Below are 19,484 nucleotides of genomic sequence, written 5' to 3'. Positions count from 1 at the left end.
AGGGATTCACTAAAATCCCCGCTCCCAAAAGATGATCATACGTAAGAGCCGTTTGGTGCATTTCATTATTCAGTTACCTCCATTATTTGATATAGCCTATGCTAATTGGTGCATTCTTGCCCAGTGCCTATGGTTCGTATAGGCACACCCTACGGTTGCAAATAGTCCCGTATTATCCAAGACGTCCCTTATATGCTATTTTGCCTGATTAATTTAACCCATTACGTGACCTTCCTTGTCCCGTTTATTGATTGCTACGCTGATCTAACCACTGACTGATACAACAGTAATACGACACTTCCGATGATCATCGAATCTCAGCTCCCCCTCACGCGTATCAGTAGGCCTACATGTAAAATAAATGCGCCAATTAGGTATCATTAGACAAATGGCTTATAACAATATATTCACACATAACTGTACCCGCACTGCGGGGCAGGCACCTTTAGTCCCGTATTTCATAGTGACAGTTGTCAACCCAAACTCACACATTACATCCATGGGCGGCGCTAGGGAGGGGCTAGCAGGTGCTTCAGCACCCACAAGAAAGACCAAAGCACCCCGATAGCATTCCCAAGAATAATGTCTGGAAAGTCCGATCGGAGAATCGGATGTTAATTGTACGGAGTCTGACACAGAGCAGTCCGCTGATGCGTTAGCCGCTAATTTCTAGCTAATGTATTAATATATATATATATATATATATATACAGTGCCCTCCAAAAGTATTGGAACAGTGAGGCGAATTCCTTTATTTTTGCTGTAGACTGAAAACATTTGGGCTTGACATCAAATAATGAACGTGAGACCAGAGATCAACGTTTCAGCTTTTATTTCCAGGTATTTACATCAGGATCTGATGCACAACTAAGAAAATATCACATTTTGTTTGAATCCACCCATTTGCCATGTGAGCAAAAGTATTGGAACAGATATACTTAAAACATATTTAAGTGAATAAGACTTAATATTTAGTTGCAAATCCTTTGCTTTCAATAACTGCAGCAAGTCTATGACCCATTGACGTCACCAAACTTTTGCATTCTTCCTTTTTGATGCTTTCCCAGGCTTTCACTGCAGCCTCTTTCAGTTGTTGTTTGTTTTGTGGGGTTCCTCCCTTCAGTCTCCTCTTAAGCAGGTAAAATGCATGCTCTATAGGGTTTAAGTCTGGAGATTGACTTGGCCAGTCTAATACCTTCCATTTCTTGCCCCTGATGAACTCCTTTGTTGTTTTGGCAGTGTGTTTTGGGTCGTTATCTTGCTGCATGATGAAGGCTCTGCCAATCAGTTTGGTTGCATCTTTCCTTAAATTGGCAGACAAAATGTTTCTGTAGACTTCCGAGTTCATTTTGCTGCTGCCATCATGTGTTACATCCTCAATGAAGATTAATGAGCCCGTCCTAGAAGAAGCCATGCAAGCCCAAGCCATGACATTACCTCCACCGTGTTTCACAGATGAGCTTGTGTGTTTGGGATCATGAGCAGTTCCTTTCTTTCTCCAAACTTTAGCCTTTCCATCACTTTGGTAAAAGTTAATCTTTGTCTCATCAGTCCATAAAACTTTGTCCCAGAATTTTTGAGGTTCATCTCTGTACTTTTTGGCAAATTCCAGCCTGGCCTTCCTATTCTTCTTGCTAATGAGTGGTTTGCATCTTCTGGTGTAGCCCTTGTACTTTTGTTCATGAAGTCTTCTGCGAACAGTAGATAGTGATACCTTCACTCCTGCCATCTGGAGGTTGTTGCTGATCTCACTAACAGTTGTTTTAGGGTCTTTCTTTACAGCTCTCACAATGTTTCTGTCATCAACTGCTGATGTTTTCCTTGGTCTACCTGTTCGACGTCTGTTACTTAGTACACCAGTAGTTTTCTTCTTCTTCAGGACATTCCAAATGGTTGTACTGGCTATGGCCAATGTTTCTGCAATGGCTCTGATTGATTTTCCATCTTCTCTAAGACTCACAATTGCTTGTTTTTCACCCAAAGACAGCGCTCCGGTTTTCATGTTGTTTTCACCTCTGAATACAGTCTGCATAGACAAAACCTATCTTACCCAATCTGAACCTGAGTGTAGACATTCAGTGGTATTTATTGATTGAATAATGTATGTAATAGGACACACCTGGGCAACAAAACACACCTGTCAGTCATATGTTCCAATACTTTTGCTCACGTGACAAATGGGTGGGTTCGAACAAAAAGGTGATATTTTCTAATTTGTGCATCAGATCCTGATGTAAATACCTGGAAATAAAAGCTGAAACGTTGATCTCTGGTTTCACATTCATCGTTTGATGTCAAGCCCAAATGTTTTCAGTCTACAGCAAAAATAAAGGAATTGGCCTCACTGTTCCAATACTTTTGGAGGGCACTGTATATATATATATATATATATATATATATATATATATATATATATATATATATATATATGATAGCACCCCCTCAGCACCTGCATTAAAAATTATATGGCGTGTGAAAGAAATGACCATATTCAAGTTAGTTCATCATTGCTTGCAGGCAATCTAGAAACTATCCAGCTAGTGTCAGCACTAGCATTTCACTGTGAAATAATCATCATTGTTAGAGTGAACCCCACATTTGCATAGAGCAAGTTGTTTTACAGGTGAAAACGAAGAAACTTCCTGTTTCCATACCTTTCTCAAATTCATATGTAACACCAATGGAGTATTAAGTATCAGTAAATGTGTTAACTCTGCTGCACTGTATACATCCATAACAATTTCATGGACAACACAACTCTCAGTATGTATTGGCAACATACAAATCATTTAACACTGTAAAAAGATAACAGAACAGACTCTTAATACAAGAATTTATTCTGAATATATACAGTTCAACAATCAAGTTTGATTACATGTAAAATATAGAAATAATTGTCATCACAGTATTGATGAGGCAGACATTCCAGTATCATGGATGAGAAATAAGAAGTGCAAATTCAGAGTAGCATTGAAAATAAATGTGTTTTCAACTCACATTTAAATTTATCATTTCATCTGACCTTTGAAAAACATATTTTTGGACCTTGACTGAAATTGAGGAATGAATTACATTTGTCACAGCTATGGAATATTTAATAATGATGATGTAGACAGCTAAATGTATTTCACACTGTACATCTGCATTCAAATATACAAGACATTAGCAAATTATGAACAAAATGGAAACCATTCATACAGTTGAACATACAGTCACTCAAAATACATCAGATGTAGTACAAGTCTACACTCAAACGATGCAACAGTGACACTTCAAAGCTTTGAAATGGCCCAGAGTAACTAACAGTTTTTATAACAATAAATACTTTTAGACTGATGTTATTCTCTCGTAATATGATTCCCAACAATGGTTGTAACACTTGTGACTTGTGTGATATCTAACAAATTTAAACAATGCACTGATCACATTTTTTTAAATCCTATTTTGTCACCTTTTCCTTGCCACTAGTAACAGAAAATGATTCTCTATCCAAATTTTCTAGGTGCAATTGGTCAAGTGATGACATCGCCTTGGTCTTCCCTGTGGGGGAAAAATGGCAACAAAGGGCTTGTGGTGGCACTTTGCCACCTTGAGGGTGTTGGGCTATAGTTTGCATTGGCACCTGCCCACTTGCCAGTGTTTCTTGAGAAGGAGGATGTGATGACTTTTTACAAGTCATTGTCTCTTGTGAGGGTTGTGCAATATTATGTGTAGGGGTATTCTGCTGAACTTTGCCATCGATTGTTGTCGGTAGAATTTTAGAACTTTGGCCATCAAATTGCAGGGCTGCAATAGCCCCGGATGTGCCAGAGGTTAAAATTAGTTTATCATGACCACTAAAGGTGTGCTGACTTGTTTCTAGAACAGGTTGCTGGTTCTCAGTTGTAGGCTGAAATGTTGCTTTCCTCTCCGCAGTTAGCTGGAGAGAAATATGCTGTGACACTTCTCCAGCTGCACCTTCTGGGGAGATGTCCATAGGACCATAGCTAGGGAATTTGCAGTGGGACACTTCACTCACTGTGTGAGACAATAAAAGGGTTATTGCAATATTATGGACAACTCTGAAATAATATAGTTTTTTTTGGTTAACTTTGAGTTGGGGTAAGTTTGGGATGGAGCTGCAATGTCTCCCTAATACTTTTCACTGGTATGGAGTCTAATGTTCATTGTTGCTAATATCGATTGTCCTAAGTGCCAACAATAGTCTAATTGGCTGGTATATTAAATATTCTTAAAAAATATATATATAATATTAATAATTGTCTGGCAACTTGTCTTAAGTCATGTTATTGTTTAGTGATGTTTTCCCTTCAATGTGATCCTAACTGCATCTTTGCAAATTATATAAACAGATTCAGAATTAATTCTAACAGCTGACAAGCTATCGTATAGCTAGATGTTAATTGTTAACATTTATCTTACCATTTGTAGCCTTAAGATTTGTTTTGCTTTGAGTGAACGGACAGGGTAAGATCTTTGCTGGGGTGTATGTGTTCAAAGGGATTTTCTTCACAGCTGTTGAGCACAAAACAAAGGCAATCAGATTCCCCCTATGACAAATTACAGTTGATTATCTGCAAGTAGCCATACATACCCGGGGAGGAGGCAGAGATGTCTAAGATTGAATCATGGGATTTGGCAATTGAAGCCAGGAAGTCATCCACCTGCTTCAGCGAAAGAGAGTTGTGCAAGGTCTCCAAAGGGCATATGGATGGGACCATGGAGTACAATTCAAAACCTTGAGGGAAAACAATAGTTTGATAAGCTTTTGAAATAGAAACTGAAAGGGACACACGCTACATGCCCTTCATGAGTGACAAGGTAACTGCACCAAGCAAAGGGAGATGAAACCGCAATTCAAAAACAGGACGCTTCAATTATCTTTGAAATGATTACAATCCAAATAAAAATAATCATCTGATTGAGGTGGACACTATGGGATGGAAGCAGATGAATTACATAAAAGTACATCCCACAGACGGATATGCCATGTATTCACAACTGTTTAATACAGAATGAGCGGTAAAAATAGTAAATGTTTACTTACCGACAATATTTATTTTTTGGTTGACTTAACTTTTTGATTTACTAACCATAAACTGACAAACTAAATTGATAACAAATGGCAGGTAATCATTACTATGAGGGGTCTAAGTAAATAGCTGTAATATAAAATGGCAGAACATTTTTGTAGTATTGACCGGTAATTATCTTAGTGTTATAATTAATTAATTAATGTGCAGCAAAAATAAATAAATATTTTTTTTGTTGGCGTCCACCACAATATCATTTACATTTACTATTGTTTTTTTGTTGCAAACAGAAAACAACTAATGACAATAACTCACAAGCATTATGACAACAAGGCAGATGTCTCAAACAAACCCATCTATGACTTCTACAAAAAAATATTGGCACTCTTACACTTTTTTCAAATAATGCATCAAAAACGTTGGACCCAAGACTGTTGCCTAGCATGGACCATAAGGTCACAAATCACAAGGTAACCTCCCTGAACATGACTACACAAGAAAAAGTGTTTACAGGTTACAGCAAAATACTGTTGAAATCATTGTGAATGAAACTTGATTGAGATAAAACATATTCAAGTTGACCTTCAGATACAGTGAGGGAAAACATTATTTGATCCCCTGCTGATTTTGTACGTTTGCCCACTGACAAAAAAATTATCAGTCTATCATTTTAATGGTAGGTGTATTTGAACAGTGAGAGACAGAATAACAATAACAACAAGAAAATCCAGAAAAACGCACGTCAACATTTTTTTTTTTTTATGAGTGAAATAAGTATTTCACCCCCTCTCAATCAGAAAGATTTATGCCTGTGCCAGGAGCACGGGCTCCTAATCTCAGCTTGTTACCTGTATAAAAGACACGTGTCCACAGAAGCAATCACTCAGATTTCAAACTCTTCACCATGGCCAAGACCAAAGAGCTGTCCAAGGATGTCAGGGACAAAATTGTAGACCTACCCAAGGCTGGAATGGGCTACAAAACCATTGCCAAGCAGCTTGGTGAGAAGGTGACAACAGTTGGTGCAATTATTCGCAAATGGAAAAATCACAACAGAACTGTCAATCTCCCTTGGTCTGGGGCTCCATGCAAGATCTCACCTCGTGGAGTTGCAATGATCATGAGAACGGTGAGGAATCAGCCCAGAACTACACAGGAGGATCTTGTCAATGATCTCAAGGCAGCTGGGACCATGGTCACCAAGAAAAACAATTGGTAACACACTACGCCATGAAAGACTGAAATCCTGCAGCGCCCGCAAGGTCCCCCTGCTCAAGAAAGCAGGCCCATCTAAAGTTTGCCAATGAATATCTGAATGATTCAGACAACTGGGTGAAAGTGTTGTGGTCAGATGAGACCAAAATCAAGCTCTTTGGCATCAACTCCACTCGCTGTGTTTGGAAGAGGAAGAAGGCTGCCCCAAGAACTCCATCCCCACCATCAAACACGGAAATGGAAACATTATGCTTTGGGGGTGTTTTCTGCAAAGGGGACAGGACAACTTCACCGCATCAAAGGGACGATGGACGGGGCCATGTACCGTCAAATCTTGGGTGAGAACCTCCTCCCCTCAGCCAGGGCATTGAAAATGGGTCGTGGATGGGTATTCCAGCATGAAAATGACCCAAAACACACGGCCAAGGCAACATAGGAGTGGCTCAAGAAGAAGAACATTAAAGGAGACATGACATGAAAACTTCATTTTATGAGGTTATTTAACATTAATATGAGTTCCGCTAGCCTGCCTTCGGTCCCCCAGTGGCTTGAATTTACGATAAGTGTAAACCGAGCCCTGCGTGTTCTTCTCCGCCTTTGACAAAATGAAGGCTCAATTGCTCTGTTTGAAAATCTCCTCCTAGTGACGTAGATAGGAGGAAGGTTACCTCCCCTCTCTCTGCTTTGCCCGCTCAGATCATCTGGCCCGCCCATGAGAAACTGAGCTGCCACCGTGCAAGGGCGAGTGCGATATCGGTTTTTCCTGGAGAGACATCATGGCGAGCAAACAAACAAAGCATAACAGTTGCTCAGTGCTTGGATGTTCAAATCAAAACAAAAGTATTTATTTAGTTCCTTAATCCAAGCTTCTGCACAACCAGTATCTTAATTTGATTTTCGCTGGAATTGCGCCGACACAACTTCACAAAGTTTTGTATGTCTGCGCCAAACATTTCAGCCTCTACTGTTTCCTCAACTTGAGCCAATACAAAACTGGCCTTGCTGAAATAAAATTCTGGATCATTACTAACTCTCCTTGGTCAAGCTACAAACCTTGGACAAGTAAGCTAACTAACGCTATATCATTTTGTTGCTTTACTGTATATAGTTACCTAGCTTGCTACCCTTAGAATGTGGCTGTAGCATTAGCTCTGCAGCTAACAGCTGAGTTACTGTTGCTAATGTAAAGATTACATTTACATTACATTTAGTCATTTAGCAGACGCTCTTATCCAGAGCGACTTACAGTAAGCACAGGGACATTCCCCCCGAGGCAAGTAGGGTGAAGTGCCTTGCCCAAGGACACAACATCATGTGGCTCGGCGGGGAATCGGTCCGGCAACCTTCTGATTACTAGCCCGACTCCCTCACCGCTCAGCCATCTGACTCCCTAGAAAGATAGATGGCATCAAGTATGTGCGTGAATACAAACGCTGTAACGCCAGTGTTATTTGGATAACCGTTATGCTGTTAGTGTTATGGCACGGGCGATATCCGCCTTTCTCCTCATTGAAATTATGTATGAGTGTGCACCTATGCAAACCAGGGTGATCAGATGAGAATGGGCAAATTCGAGGCATATTACAGCAACGGGGCTACTAGCTAGCTGAGTTACTGTCGCTAATTTAAAGGTAGATGGTATCAAGTGTGTGTGTGAATACAAACGCTGTAACGCCAGTGTTGTACACTTCTTTGTTATTTGGATAACCGTTCTGCTGTTGGTGTTATGGCGCGCGATATCCGCCTTTCTCTTCATTGAAATGACTATGAGTGTGCACCTCTGCAAATCAGGGTGATCAGATGAGAATGACTAAATTTGAGGCATCTTACAGCAACGGGGGCTACGAGCCATTGCGATACATTCGTTGTAAACATTAGCGCATGTTTCCGCCCCTCTCCTCCTCATTAGCATTTGAAGCTACAGACACCAAAACAGCGCGTTCTGAGGAAAGCTCATTGTGGGACTACTCGTAGTGGCTATAATTCTGCACCATGGCTGAATTTCGGGAAAGAGACTTCAGATACAGTATTAGGGGACCACGAAGGCCTATATAAAAGCATCCAAAAACAGCATTTCATGTCTCCCTTAAGGTCCTGCAGTGGCCTAGCCAGTCTCCAGACTTTAATCCCATAGTAAATCTGTGGAGGGAGCTGAAGGCTGGAGTTGCCAAACGTCAGCCTCGAAACGTTAAGGACTTGGAGAAAATCTGCAAAGAGGAGTGGGACAAAATCCCTCCTGAGATGTGTGCAAACCTGGTGGCCAACTACAAGAAACGTCTGACCTCTGTGATTGCCAACATGGGTTTTGCCACCAAGTACTAAGTCATGTTTTGCAGAGGGGTTAATATGTTTCACTTATTAAAATGCTAATCAACAAAAATAAAGGATTTTTCTTGTTGTTATTCTGTCTCTTACTCACTGCGTTTACATGGATTCAAATTACTGGCTTATTTGGACTGAAATGTAGCTTCACCTTGCTCTCCGTTCGCCGTCTTTCTCGAAATGTTGATGTTGTTGGTAGTGATGAAGAGGTCAAGCGGAAAGGGCTGTATCACCACTAGTTGTAATGAAAACAGCGCTACGTATCGTACTGGGATATGACATGCTTTCGGCCAATGATTCGGTTTATTCACTGCCATATATATTCGGATAATAGCAAATTTGCATTATTGGAATAAAGCTAGATTCGAATTGATATCATCATGTAAACGCAGTGACTGTTCAAATAAACCTACCATTAAAATTATAGACTGATCATTTCTTTGTCAGTGGGCAAACGTACAAAATCAGCAGGGGATCAAATAATTGTTTCATTCACTGTACACGTACAACAGTGTTTGCTAAAGATACATGAAACAAAATCCTTCTAGGAGAATGTCACTTTGGACGGATAGGACCAAATTAGAGATTTCTGGTGGCGTACACAATATCTACACAGAATACAAAATTCAGCCTTCAAACGAAACGAATACCATCCCTACAATTAAACGAGAATAGAGAAGGTTGTCATTAGATACCCTATATTGTAAATTATGTTTCAGATATTTAAAGGATATGCTAAGATTTTAACTAAAACGTATTTGTAATATGAACAGGTATTTTATATATATTTATATATTTTTTCATCATTTGAAAAGTGCAAGGGGTGTCTATATTTTGTCCATGACTTCAGCATGAAGGTAAAGGGGGACATTTGTATGATCACCAAGAGAACAAAACATGCAATTAAGGGATTCGTAAACTAAATATGCGGCAAAACAAAATGAGCTAATCTATCATTTAATTTCAAATATATTAATCAAATTCTGTATGTGATTATATATTAATCAAATTCTGTATGTGAATATCCTGAGGTGTTTGGGTAAAAATGTGTCAACATTTGAAACTAAACTGCATTGTTAGGAAGCTCAAAAGGAAAGGATTAAAATATATCTGATATATCCGGCTAGTGTGTGAACGGTTTGACGATAGAAAAAATACACAGCTGTCATAAATCATAATCTGTACTAAACCAACATCTAAACAGCCACAGGTCATCTGCCAGTGATATTAATATGGAAAACCTACATGTTTGGAGAATTTGATTTTCTGAGGTAGGACTTAAGTGGGTCACTAAAAATATTTCTTAGCAAAATGTTGAAGAAAACGGGAGTGCCAGGTTCAAACTTTGAGAGGTTGAAGAGATAGGGGGAGAGAACTAAGGAAACTAAACTTTATACAACAAAATCTATTATAACTAAGGACACCATACAACATTTAGACAAAATTAAAAGGGTTAATAAAACATAATTAACACTTACCACAGAACATACTGGAAAAGACTGACCCATTTAGAAAAGCAGATACAAAATAAAACAATTGGATACCCCAAAATGAATGAAAAACAGAAATGGTCTGCATTATGACATCCAACTACAAATTTGCAGGATATAGGTGACACTCTTTAGAGCCACACAGGGAATGCACTTGATCTTTTTCTCACTTAAATGGTCCACTCCTTCTCAGTGTGTGAATATTGAAAATGTTAGTTATGTCTTGAATTCTGTCGTAACCATGTAGCAATGGTGCATGCATTCTTGGACAATATTTAGCCTAGTTGTACAGGTATGACTGGTAAAATGAGAGAGGGAGTCAGATGGCTGAGCGGTGAGGGAGTCGGGCTAGTAATCGGAAGGTTGCCGGATCGATTCCCCGCCCCGCCAAATGACGTTGTGTCCTTGGGCAAGGCACTTCACCCTACTTGCCTCGGGGGGAATGTCCCTGTACTTACTGTAAGTCGCTCTGGATAAGAGCGTCTGCTAAATGACTAAATGTAAATGTAAATGTAAAATATTGTCCACACAGAAATTACTATATTTATGAATGAGATACAGTTGTAAAACCTTTGGCAATTGAAGCATATTTCTACTTAGTACCAAGGTCAATAATTGGTAAATATCACACCTTTGGACGGTAACAAGAAGCAAAAAATTATGGCTTTGCATTTCAGGAAAACTATTAAACTAAAGATTTAACACCAGTACGACTAGGTTGAGTACGTTTCAAGAGAACAAAAGCCACACATGGTTTCTGGGAGTTGCATGAGCATTTAGCACCCAAGGTTCATGGTCACATTCCATGTGCTTGGTAAGGGGGGGGGGGGGGAGGAGATTCTATCTAGACAAAAATCTGAAGGGATGAGGCAAGGGTGTATCTTAACAAAAGCAAACATACCATTGGTTGGGTGTCGCGCAAATGAGATAGAAAATCTTTTTACAGCAGAACCACGCGTGGCCTCTGAGAAAGAGAAAAACAGGTACCTGAAATGTGTAACTATCAGAAACTGGTTATGGGAAAAGGGCAAAATAAACCATGTTTTAGAAGGCATGCATGAAGGAAAATGGGGAAAGGAGAGAGGTCTTGTTTTAGTAGTGAAGTAAGTGTTAGGATTCTCTCAGCCAGAGAAAAGGTAAGAAACCAAACCATATTTATAGCTATTTTTATGCTTTAGGAATTCTAGTATGATTGAATATAGTTCTGTTGCACCACTTCATAGAAATCTGAACAATATATATATTTCATTTATATCAAAATAAAAAAAAATTAAATGATATACCGTCCTGTTCAAACCACATCCAACTCCCATTTTGAGCCGACAGCAACCAGCAGTTTCAGCTGATTCGTATGTCATTTTACATGGGAAAAGCAGTCATCTGATGATCAACATGATTTACTGATTTCCACTTTCTCAAAAACACAACATATTTACAATTTCCGAAGATCTTCAAATTCTATCTATAATTGAGTAATTCCCAACAACTCAAGTCTACAAAACATAACTGGTCGAACCAAAAATGTTTGCAACAAAAGGTTCTAAGGTACCAATGGTATGCTCAAGTTTAGATTTGGTCAGTAGATGCCATGTGGACTGTATATCTGATCATTTAAGTTTTTTTTTTACATTTAGCTCCAGCCCTATGTATATACAGCAAATATTTCAGTTATACTACTAATGCGTTTCACAGAAAATAATCATATCTAGATCTGAACTGTGATGTGATCAGTGTGGAGTAATCATATTCTTTTTATTTGTATTATGTGGGTGTAAATTAATTTCATTAGCATAATTATTTTACCAAATATTAAATACAACTTAATGGTTGCATTCTTTAACAACAAAAAATCCAAACACAGAGCCTGAGAAAAAAAGAAAAAAAAAGAATTGTTTGCAAAATTATTATTTCTAAAAAACTAAGAATATGAATGCACCAGATGTAAAACAGGATGGTTCACAAGGGGAATGACACTTAAAATGGGCCAGTCATGGCAAATATTTCTAATTAAAATACAGAGAAACTAATAATTATTTTACAAAATGATAAAAAAAAGATTCATCTTTTCTTTACGATGTGTGTGCGTGTTTGCACATACCATCTAAGAAGCCAGAGGAGGTCAGCTTTTTACGGTGTGCACGAGCATAATCTTGTAGGTTAGGTGCACTGGAGGAAGCTCCGAGCACCATGGAGCTAAACAGGCCAGCACAATGAGACCCTGATGGGAGTTCAAAAAGATACATACAGCAACCATGTGGGCCACATCCACACCATTGGAATGCATGCATTTCTTGGAGATTCTTGCCACAAAAGATTTTGTGCAGCCTCATAAGAGCCTTCACATAATGACAGTAATGTCACTTGGCACAACGATGGCCATGGGAGTTGTTTTCATACATCCCTATCCTTTTTGAAAAATGCAGGATGATAAAAACGTTGTGGGTGATATTAACTAACCATAGCAATATGTCTTATTTTCTAAGCACTAGGTCTTTGTCTGAAATATTTTCAATTAAATCTGTCCCTGATATTTGCTAAACAACATATTGCAAATAATTACAGAACAATAACTGAAGCAGGTAAATAGGAAGTAAAACATGATGAGCACAACATATGAAAACATGGTTTGAGACTAAAAAAAAACAGTGTAGCTACATACGTTTTACAACACAAAGGACAAGGTCATAGTTTAAGGTAAGGTTCAGGAAGCTGAATGGTGTAGGATAGCCATTTCTAAAATGGTAGCCGACAAAATGCCATTGCTTTAGTGCATAGAATTAGCTGCAGCTTCAACATTTTAGGTCACAAAAGACATTACCAGCATATGAGAAACTGAGTCAGCACTGTTATTAGTTGTGTGGCAACAATCTTGTTATAAACTTCAGGTAAAGCTCATTTTGAAGTTGCCAGAACAAGCTTAACATCACAAATGTTATAGCCTTACTGATCATTTAGTCATACAGAGTTAGAGAGCAGGCTGTGCAAGAAAATCACACCTCAGGTGCATGAGGCACAGTCAAAACATAGCAAAGATTTTAAATGCATAGAACACATTTTTATACAGAACAAACTGACTAAACATCCCTATCCTGATATACTTTAAGATGAAGTGGGGAAGTTTTTCTAAATGCAAATGTTACACAATTAAAATACAGTATTAAATGTAAAGACATTCCCTGACATGTTTTTCATAATAGTATATGAAATGTTATAGAAAGAAATCATTTATGCTTACCTATTCCTGTTGTTAACTTGTGTTCAGAGTGTAGTCTACCTGGTCTTTGAACATGGGCATTATTCTCTGACAGAACCTATAGGAAAAAACACCATATGAATGTTATAATGTATTACTGAGCCCAAAAGGGTGGGCATCCACAACTTGAACAAAAATGTCCATATTTTCAGGACAAACAAATGTTAATATGCAGCACTGGGAAATGTTAGTGCACATAGCAAAGAGGACGGAGACAGATGGATCATGCAACATCTCCATTCCAGTTAACAGGTCGGCAATAAAATAGCACATGGCAGGTGAAGAGATTGCAGGGGATGGAGACAAGGCAATAGTTTGAAAAACAACAGGTGTCAACAGTCAGGGTGCACAACTTCAAAAAAAATTCACATTTACACCTGTGTCAAAACTAAAAAAAAATAATAGGAGAGGTTAAGGGTTCTCATGTTCCCATTGGAGATATTAATATTTGTGCAAAGACAAAACCAAGATGTGGAAGGGTTGTAGAGAGATGGACATCAGGATCCTGGGCTGGGCTGGGACTGAAAGGTTATGAGAAGTGGATGCCTGATGGTGGAAGCACGACACCATGACCACATTATGAGCCCACTCTCACACCTCACAAATCTTACCTGAGGGGCAAGGTAAATACCTTGACCCAGCCTCCCCTCGGTGACAAACTACACAAACCAAATGGTACCGAGCTCCATTAAATCAGCTCTTTTTCTAGTATTTCTGCTGAAATAGTCCGACAGTGTCCATACCATAGGTCATTGTATGTCATCATGGATTTAATTAAAGGTGCTATCTGAGCTAGAGTTTGTTACTTTGAAATTGCAGTCAAATGGTAATATTTCATAATAACCTTACAGACCACATATGTCATAAAGGTCGTAATACTACTTCTCCATCTTGTGTGGTGAATGCTGTAACAGATCCAGAATCCAAAAGTGGATTGATGTTATTTTGACAATAAAAGTTGGAAAAACCAACAAGCACTTGTTGTAAAGACATGCTAGTGCCTCCACACATACAGCCATGTATTATGCACCTTTAACTCTGTCACATGTAGTCTGGCAGCAAAAACAAGTACTTTCAAAAGCTATGACTTCATAATTGTGTATGGTTTAAAATCTACTTATACACATACTTCCTTAGACCGTGGTCACATTATCCTATTTTTTTGTTGCGAATGCAGAGGCTTCAGATTTTGTATACACTTTGACTTACAGTAATGGTTTGCTCCAGGTCACATGGCAGGATCTATGTTTATGTAACATGTCCCCTCATTCTCATCATTGCAGTTTATTTTCTTCAACTACTTTAATTAAAATGATGGCTTACAATAAGGCAAGTTTTGTATTGTTAAGCTGCATACTGTAGTTTGCATAACATTCAGACTACTTTGCATCACCGGATATCCCAGCTCCCCTTAGTTGTAATTGGTCATGTCAAAGACAGTTTGTGTGGCATTTGCACTATGTCAAAAAGTATACTGCTGTTGTCTACACAAACAATTAACCACTGGTGCAAGTTGTCTTGTCCTATTCACGTAAAAAGCAAATTCAGTCCCCAAAAAATTTAAAGTGTGACCACAGTCTTGATCGTATTTATCATGTAATCAACTAATCAAGAAAGTATTTATGACATTAAAAACTACACTTTCTTTTTGAAAATGGGGTGAGAAATGCAGTGGAAATAGACTTGCCTAAATTTTTTTACAGTGTTAAGTTGCACCCAAGCAGGAATGGGCCTATACCTAGTACTTAAGAGATAGAAGCAGCAGACGATTTTGCAGACATCCCTTCAAATAGATAATCTGCCAAGTTAAAAATCCCCACGATCACTCCAAATCTCCCAATCTGACAAAAATCTCAATCGACAGTAAAATTTAGCAAATCGCAAAGGACAGCTAATATTTGTTACAGCAGATGAATATAAAGAATGGCATTTTTTTTTATGTATGAGCACATTAACATTAAACTATGTACACAAATCACTGGTACAATACAGTAAAAAGTATTTACCAGACTTTTAACAGGGTGATATAAATGTATATGTCATAAATAATAACAACCATAATGGAAGAGTTGACATATAGAGGAAAAAAACTAGCTTAATCACTTGTATAAATCTGAAGCATCAAACTAAATATAATTCAACTGAATCGTACTTTGTAAACGCAAAATGAACTGAATTTGATGAACCCGGGGAAAGAGGCTTAGACCTAGTGCCTCCATAGCAACTATTAGAATTTTGAACATAAATACTGTGAATCCAATAAACTACAGACATACCAGGATATTTAAAGTAATAGAAAATACAAAAGTAAAGTGGTTAAACCAGGGTGTGAAAGGAAGATTTTTTATTTTTTATTGCTTCTTTACATTATTCTGCTGATTAGGTGTCCTTGTTGACTGCCGCAGTGTTCTTATGTGCGCATGACCAAAATTAGCACTAATCTGTTTTTGTGTGTGATATAATGAATTAAAATATGTAAAAACCTGTTGCCATGAGCCAAAAATACTGGATGTGAAAGCCAGTGATTTGGGGGAGACAGGAGAGGAAGTTATTTGGTCCCCTGATCTGCGTCTTCGACGCCCAGTACCAACACCACAGGTGTAATGAAGCCAGGTACCAATAGAGTCAGGGCTAGACACACTCAGGGGGCTCTCTTCCTGGAAGTGAGAGAGGGGGCAAAAACAGCACAGTCATGCAACATTACAGAAAAGAACAATACAGCATACATAGCTATGTACATGTCCCCATCAATTCCATTAACATTCCCAAGTGCGCCTCTTTTTTAGGACGAGTTGCGTATATAAAAATGTATAGTCATACTTTGACAGGTGCGGTCTTGTTAAAGTCTGCCTGCAATGGGGACTAAAGGAAAGCAAAACACACAAAAAAGGAAAAAATAAAATAAAAATGTATTCTCATTGTTAACTGTCCATTGGCGGAGTATGTTGACTTAGAGATGAATTATAAGCTACTGGCACAAATTGGTTGATTATATCCAATTGATTGCACATTTAAAAGTAAATGTAGCCAAGTGGCTTGTGTGCACACACCTGTAAAATGTCAAAAGTTATGTTGTTATGTTGATACAAAGCACATTTAACAAAATCGTGCCTATCAAATTTAAATGTAAAGATAAACTGATCAGCCATAACATTATTACCACTGACAGGTAAAGTGAATCATACTGATTATCTTGTTATCATGGCACCTGTCAGTGCATGGGATATTAGGCATGAAAGTGAACAGAGGAAAAATGGGCAAGCATTAGGATTTGAGCGACTTTGACAAGGGCAGAATTGTGATGGCTAGACGACTGGGTCAGAGCATCTCCAAAACTGCAGCTCTTGTCAAAAGTGGTCCAAGGAAGGCAGTCAACCAGCGACAGGGTCATGGGCGGCCAAGGCTCATTGATGCACGTGGGGAACTAAAGCTGTTGCGTATGGGCCTGAGTAGCTGTAGACCAGTCAGGGTACCCATCCTGACCCCTGTCCATTGCCAAAAGTGTCTAAGAAGGATGAATCACGTTTTCTTTCACATCACGTGGATGGCAGTGTGCGTGTGCATCACTGGGATTCACTATGGGAAGAAGGCAAGCTGGCTGAGGCAGTGTGATGCTTTGGGAAATGTTCTGCTGGGAAACCTTGGGTCCTGCCATTCATACAGATGTTACTTTGACACGTACCACCTAAGCATTATTGCAGATTGTATATTCACACTTTCATGGAAACTGTATTTCCTGTAGGGCTGCAACTAACGATTATTTTAATAATCAATTAATCTGTCGATTCTTTTTTCGATGAATCGATGAAACGGATAAAAAAAGAAAAAGCATTAATTTCCAAACCTTTATTCAAAAACAGAACTTACAGTGCAAATTCACAGTGCAAAAAATCTTCAGAATGTGCACAAACGAGCACACAATTTTGAAAAAGTTATTAATATTAGCATGGATTTAATGCTATTTTCCAAGATGAACAATTTGTTGATGAACAATGAACAGGTTGTGGAAGTAGGCCAGACTTTATTAGAATAATCTGGTGTATATTTAAGATTTTTTGACACAATTTTGAAAAAAGTTAAGATTTGTGAGGATTAAGCTATTTTCAAAGATTAGTGATTTTATATCATTTTTTTTAAACGTAATTGAAAAAGTAAAGGCTGTGGAAGCATACCAGACATTGTTAAGATTCTCTGGTTTCTGTTTGAGGTTTTATATTCCCAAAAATATTATAATGCACATTTTTCAAAATGGTATGGATTGTTTTCACCCGGTCCCTAACGCGATGCTGCAAAGTAGCGTCTTCCGAATGTGAGACGAATGTCGAATGTGAAACTAACTTCACCTCCGTCAATTAACACACTTTTTGCTACCACACCTTGGATGACTTGGGTTGTACTGATTTCTCTGCCTCCGCCATGTGTTTCAGAACAACGTTACTCAACAACGTCTCTGGCCTTTACTTTACCTCCGCTCCGCGCTCAACTAATCATCTCCGCGACATATTGAGTGGCGTAATAATCGCGCGACACAACAAAGCACTTATTGCAGCTCTTATTTCCTGATGGCAGTGGGATCTTTTAGCAGGATATAGTGCTCCCTGCCACACAGAGTTCAGGAATGGTTTGAGGAATACAACGAGTTCAAGGTGTTGATTTGGCCTCCAAATTCCCCAGATCTCAATCCAATCAAGCTGTGGGATGTGCTGGACAAACAATTCTGATCCATAGAGGCCCAACCTCGCAATTTACAGGACTTAAGGATCTGCTGCTAACAACTTGGTGCCAGATACCACAGTAAACCTTCAGAGGTTTGGTGGAGTCCATGCCTCAATAGGATGCCTCAACAGGTCAGGGCTGTTTTGGCGGCATAAAAGGGGACCTACACAACATTAGGCAGGTGGTCATAATGTTATGGCTGACTGTGTATTTCTTCCACTAATTCCACCATCGTTTCATTTAATTCCACTTTTATCTTTCAACTGAATACCCAAAACTGACAACTCTTCAGATAAAAGTACAAAATACACAAAGCAAAATAGTTCCATAGTGAATTGCATACTATTATAGAACTGTACAGTAGATTGAAATCACACTAGAAGCTTCACATGCTGTCTATTGTCAGATTTCTGATCAAAAATAAAATGTAGCATTTTAAGGTACATGCAATGCGAGGGTGTGACTTTTTAGTATATTACTGGTATGGCAATGATAATTAGAGGGTAAATAATGGAGTTGGACAAATATTTAATATACAAGATAAATATATAGTCATAAGTCAGCTGGAATCCACCATTATTGCACCAAATGTTTTTTGGACAGTGTAGACATGTTTTCATAGACATTAACAAAACCATCCCCATTGCATTCCGTTGAATTAAGTGTCTGACAACAGAACTTTGAGAATGTCAGGGGGCCATGGTAGTACTATAAAATTCCTGATTTATTCAAACCAAACAATTGTTTTGTTTAGCAGTTAGACATAAATCATATTTTTTATTAACTATTCAGAACTCACCCTTATACCCCAAAATATAAACAGTGCCATAATAGACCACAAGCCTGTGAAAAATTATGAGACAAGCATAGGTGTGGTATAAATACAGTACAATAATATTGCATGTCTGAACAACAGGTTTGAATATTTATACTGGATCCCAAGCAAGTAAGACTTTAGATAGCACAAGCAAGTAAGACTTGCTTGGGTTTATGGACCTTTTTCTTATGTGTTGGCAACTACTGCACTTCTGAGTCATTTCACCAAGACAATGAAATCCAAGAGTGAACTTTGTCTCCCTTAAAAGACAACCAAACATCACAATACCAACCTGTGCAGTGCATATTTTTTTAGCTTATTGGCAATGCTACTTACCTACATCAACGTCTCTTAATGGAAATGACAAACAAATCCGGCATCACCAATATACGCTGATTGTGAAATCACCAAGTCCTTCAGAAGTACTTCACACATAACCTTAAGCTACTGCTTAAGTCCCCTAACTCTGCATGTAACATTTATCAAGGCCATAATGAGTTGCTGATAGAATAAATAAAACATGGTGCTGGGACGGAAGAAACACTGTAGCGTTGGCAATCATAAATGAACACTTTAAGGCTCCCTACAATGACCAAATAGTTTCAACCTAAAATTGAATAATTACACTAACATACAAAC

The 19,484-nt window shown here is 38.4% G+C and overlaps 1 protein-coding gene across 9 annotated transcripts in view; it reads right to left on the bottom strand.

Moving 5' to 3' along the window:
* Nucleotides 1–2,805: 2,805 nt before the first annotated feature.
* Nucleotides 2,806–19,484, bottom strand: part of ppip5k2 (diphosphoinositol pentakisphosphate kinase 2) — a 101,029-nt gene continuing 84,350 nt past the window's right edge. The window contains exons 25-32 of one of the 9 annotated variants that reach the window (XM_047050378.1): nucleotides 16,133–16,174; nucleotides 15,796–15,969; nucleotides 13,295–13,370; nucleotides 12,158–12,277; nucleotides 10,961–11,023; nucleotides 4,594–4,737; nucleotides 4,422–4,514; nucleotides 2,806–4,016 (exon numbers count right to left, since the gene is read on the bottom strand). In XM_047050378.1, the coding sequence (XP_046906334.1) occupies nucleotides 3,439–4,016; nucleotides 4,422–4,514; nucleotides 4,594–4,737; nucleotides 10,961–11,023; nucleotides 12,158–12,277; nucleotides 13,295–13,370; nucleotides 15,796–15,969; nucleotides 16,133–16,174 (1,290 nt within the window). In that variant the 3' untranslated portion in view covers nucleotides 2,806–3,438. The remainder of the gene's footprint in view (nucleotides 4,017–4,421; nucleotides 4,515–4,593; nucleotides 4,738–10,960; nucleotides 11,024–12,157; nucleotides 12,278–13,294; nucleotides 13,371–15,795; nucleotides 15,970–16,132; nucleotides 16,175–19,484) is intronic. The other 8 variants (XM_047050380.1, XM_047050381.1, XM_047050379.1 and 5 more) reach the window with 8 other exon arrangements.

Source organism: Hypomesus transpacificus, unplaced genomic scaffold (assembly GCF_021917145.1).
Source record: "Hypomesus transpacificus isolate Combined female unplaced genomic scaffold, fHypTra1 scaffold_111, whole genome shotgun sequence".
Classification (NCBI taxonomy): domain Eukaryota; kingdom Metazoa; phylum Chordata; class Actinopteri; order Osmeriformes; family Osmeridae; genus Hypomesus; species Hypomesus transpacificus.
The sequence above is the reverse complement of the archived record's forward strand: the minus strand, read 5'-3'. Positions and strand labels throughout refer to the sequence as shown.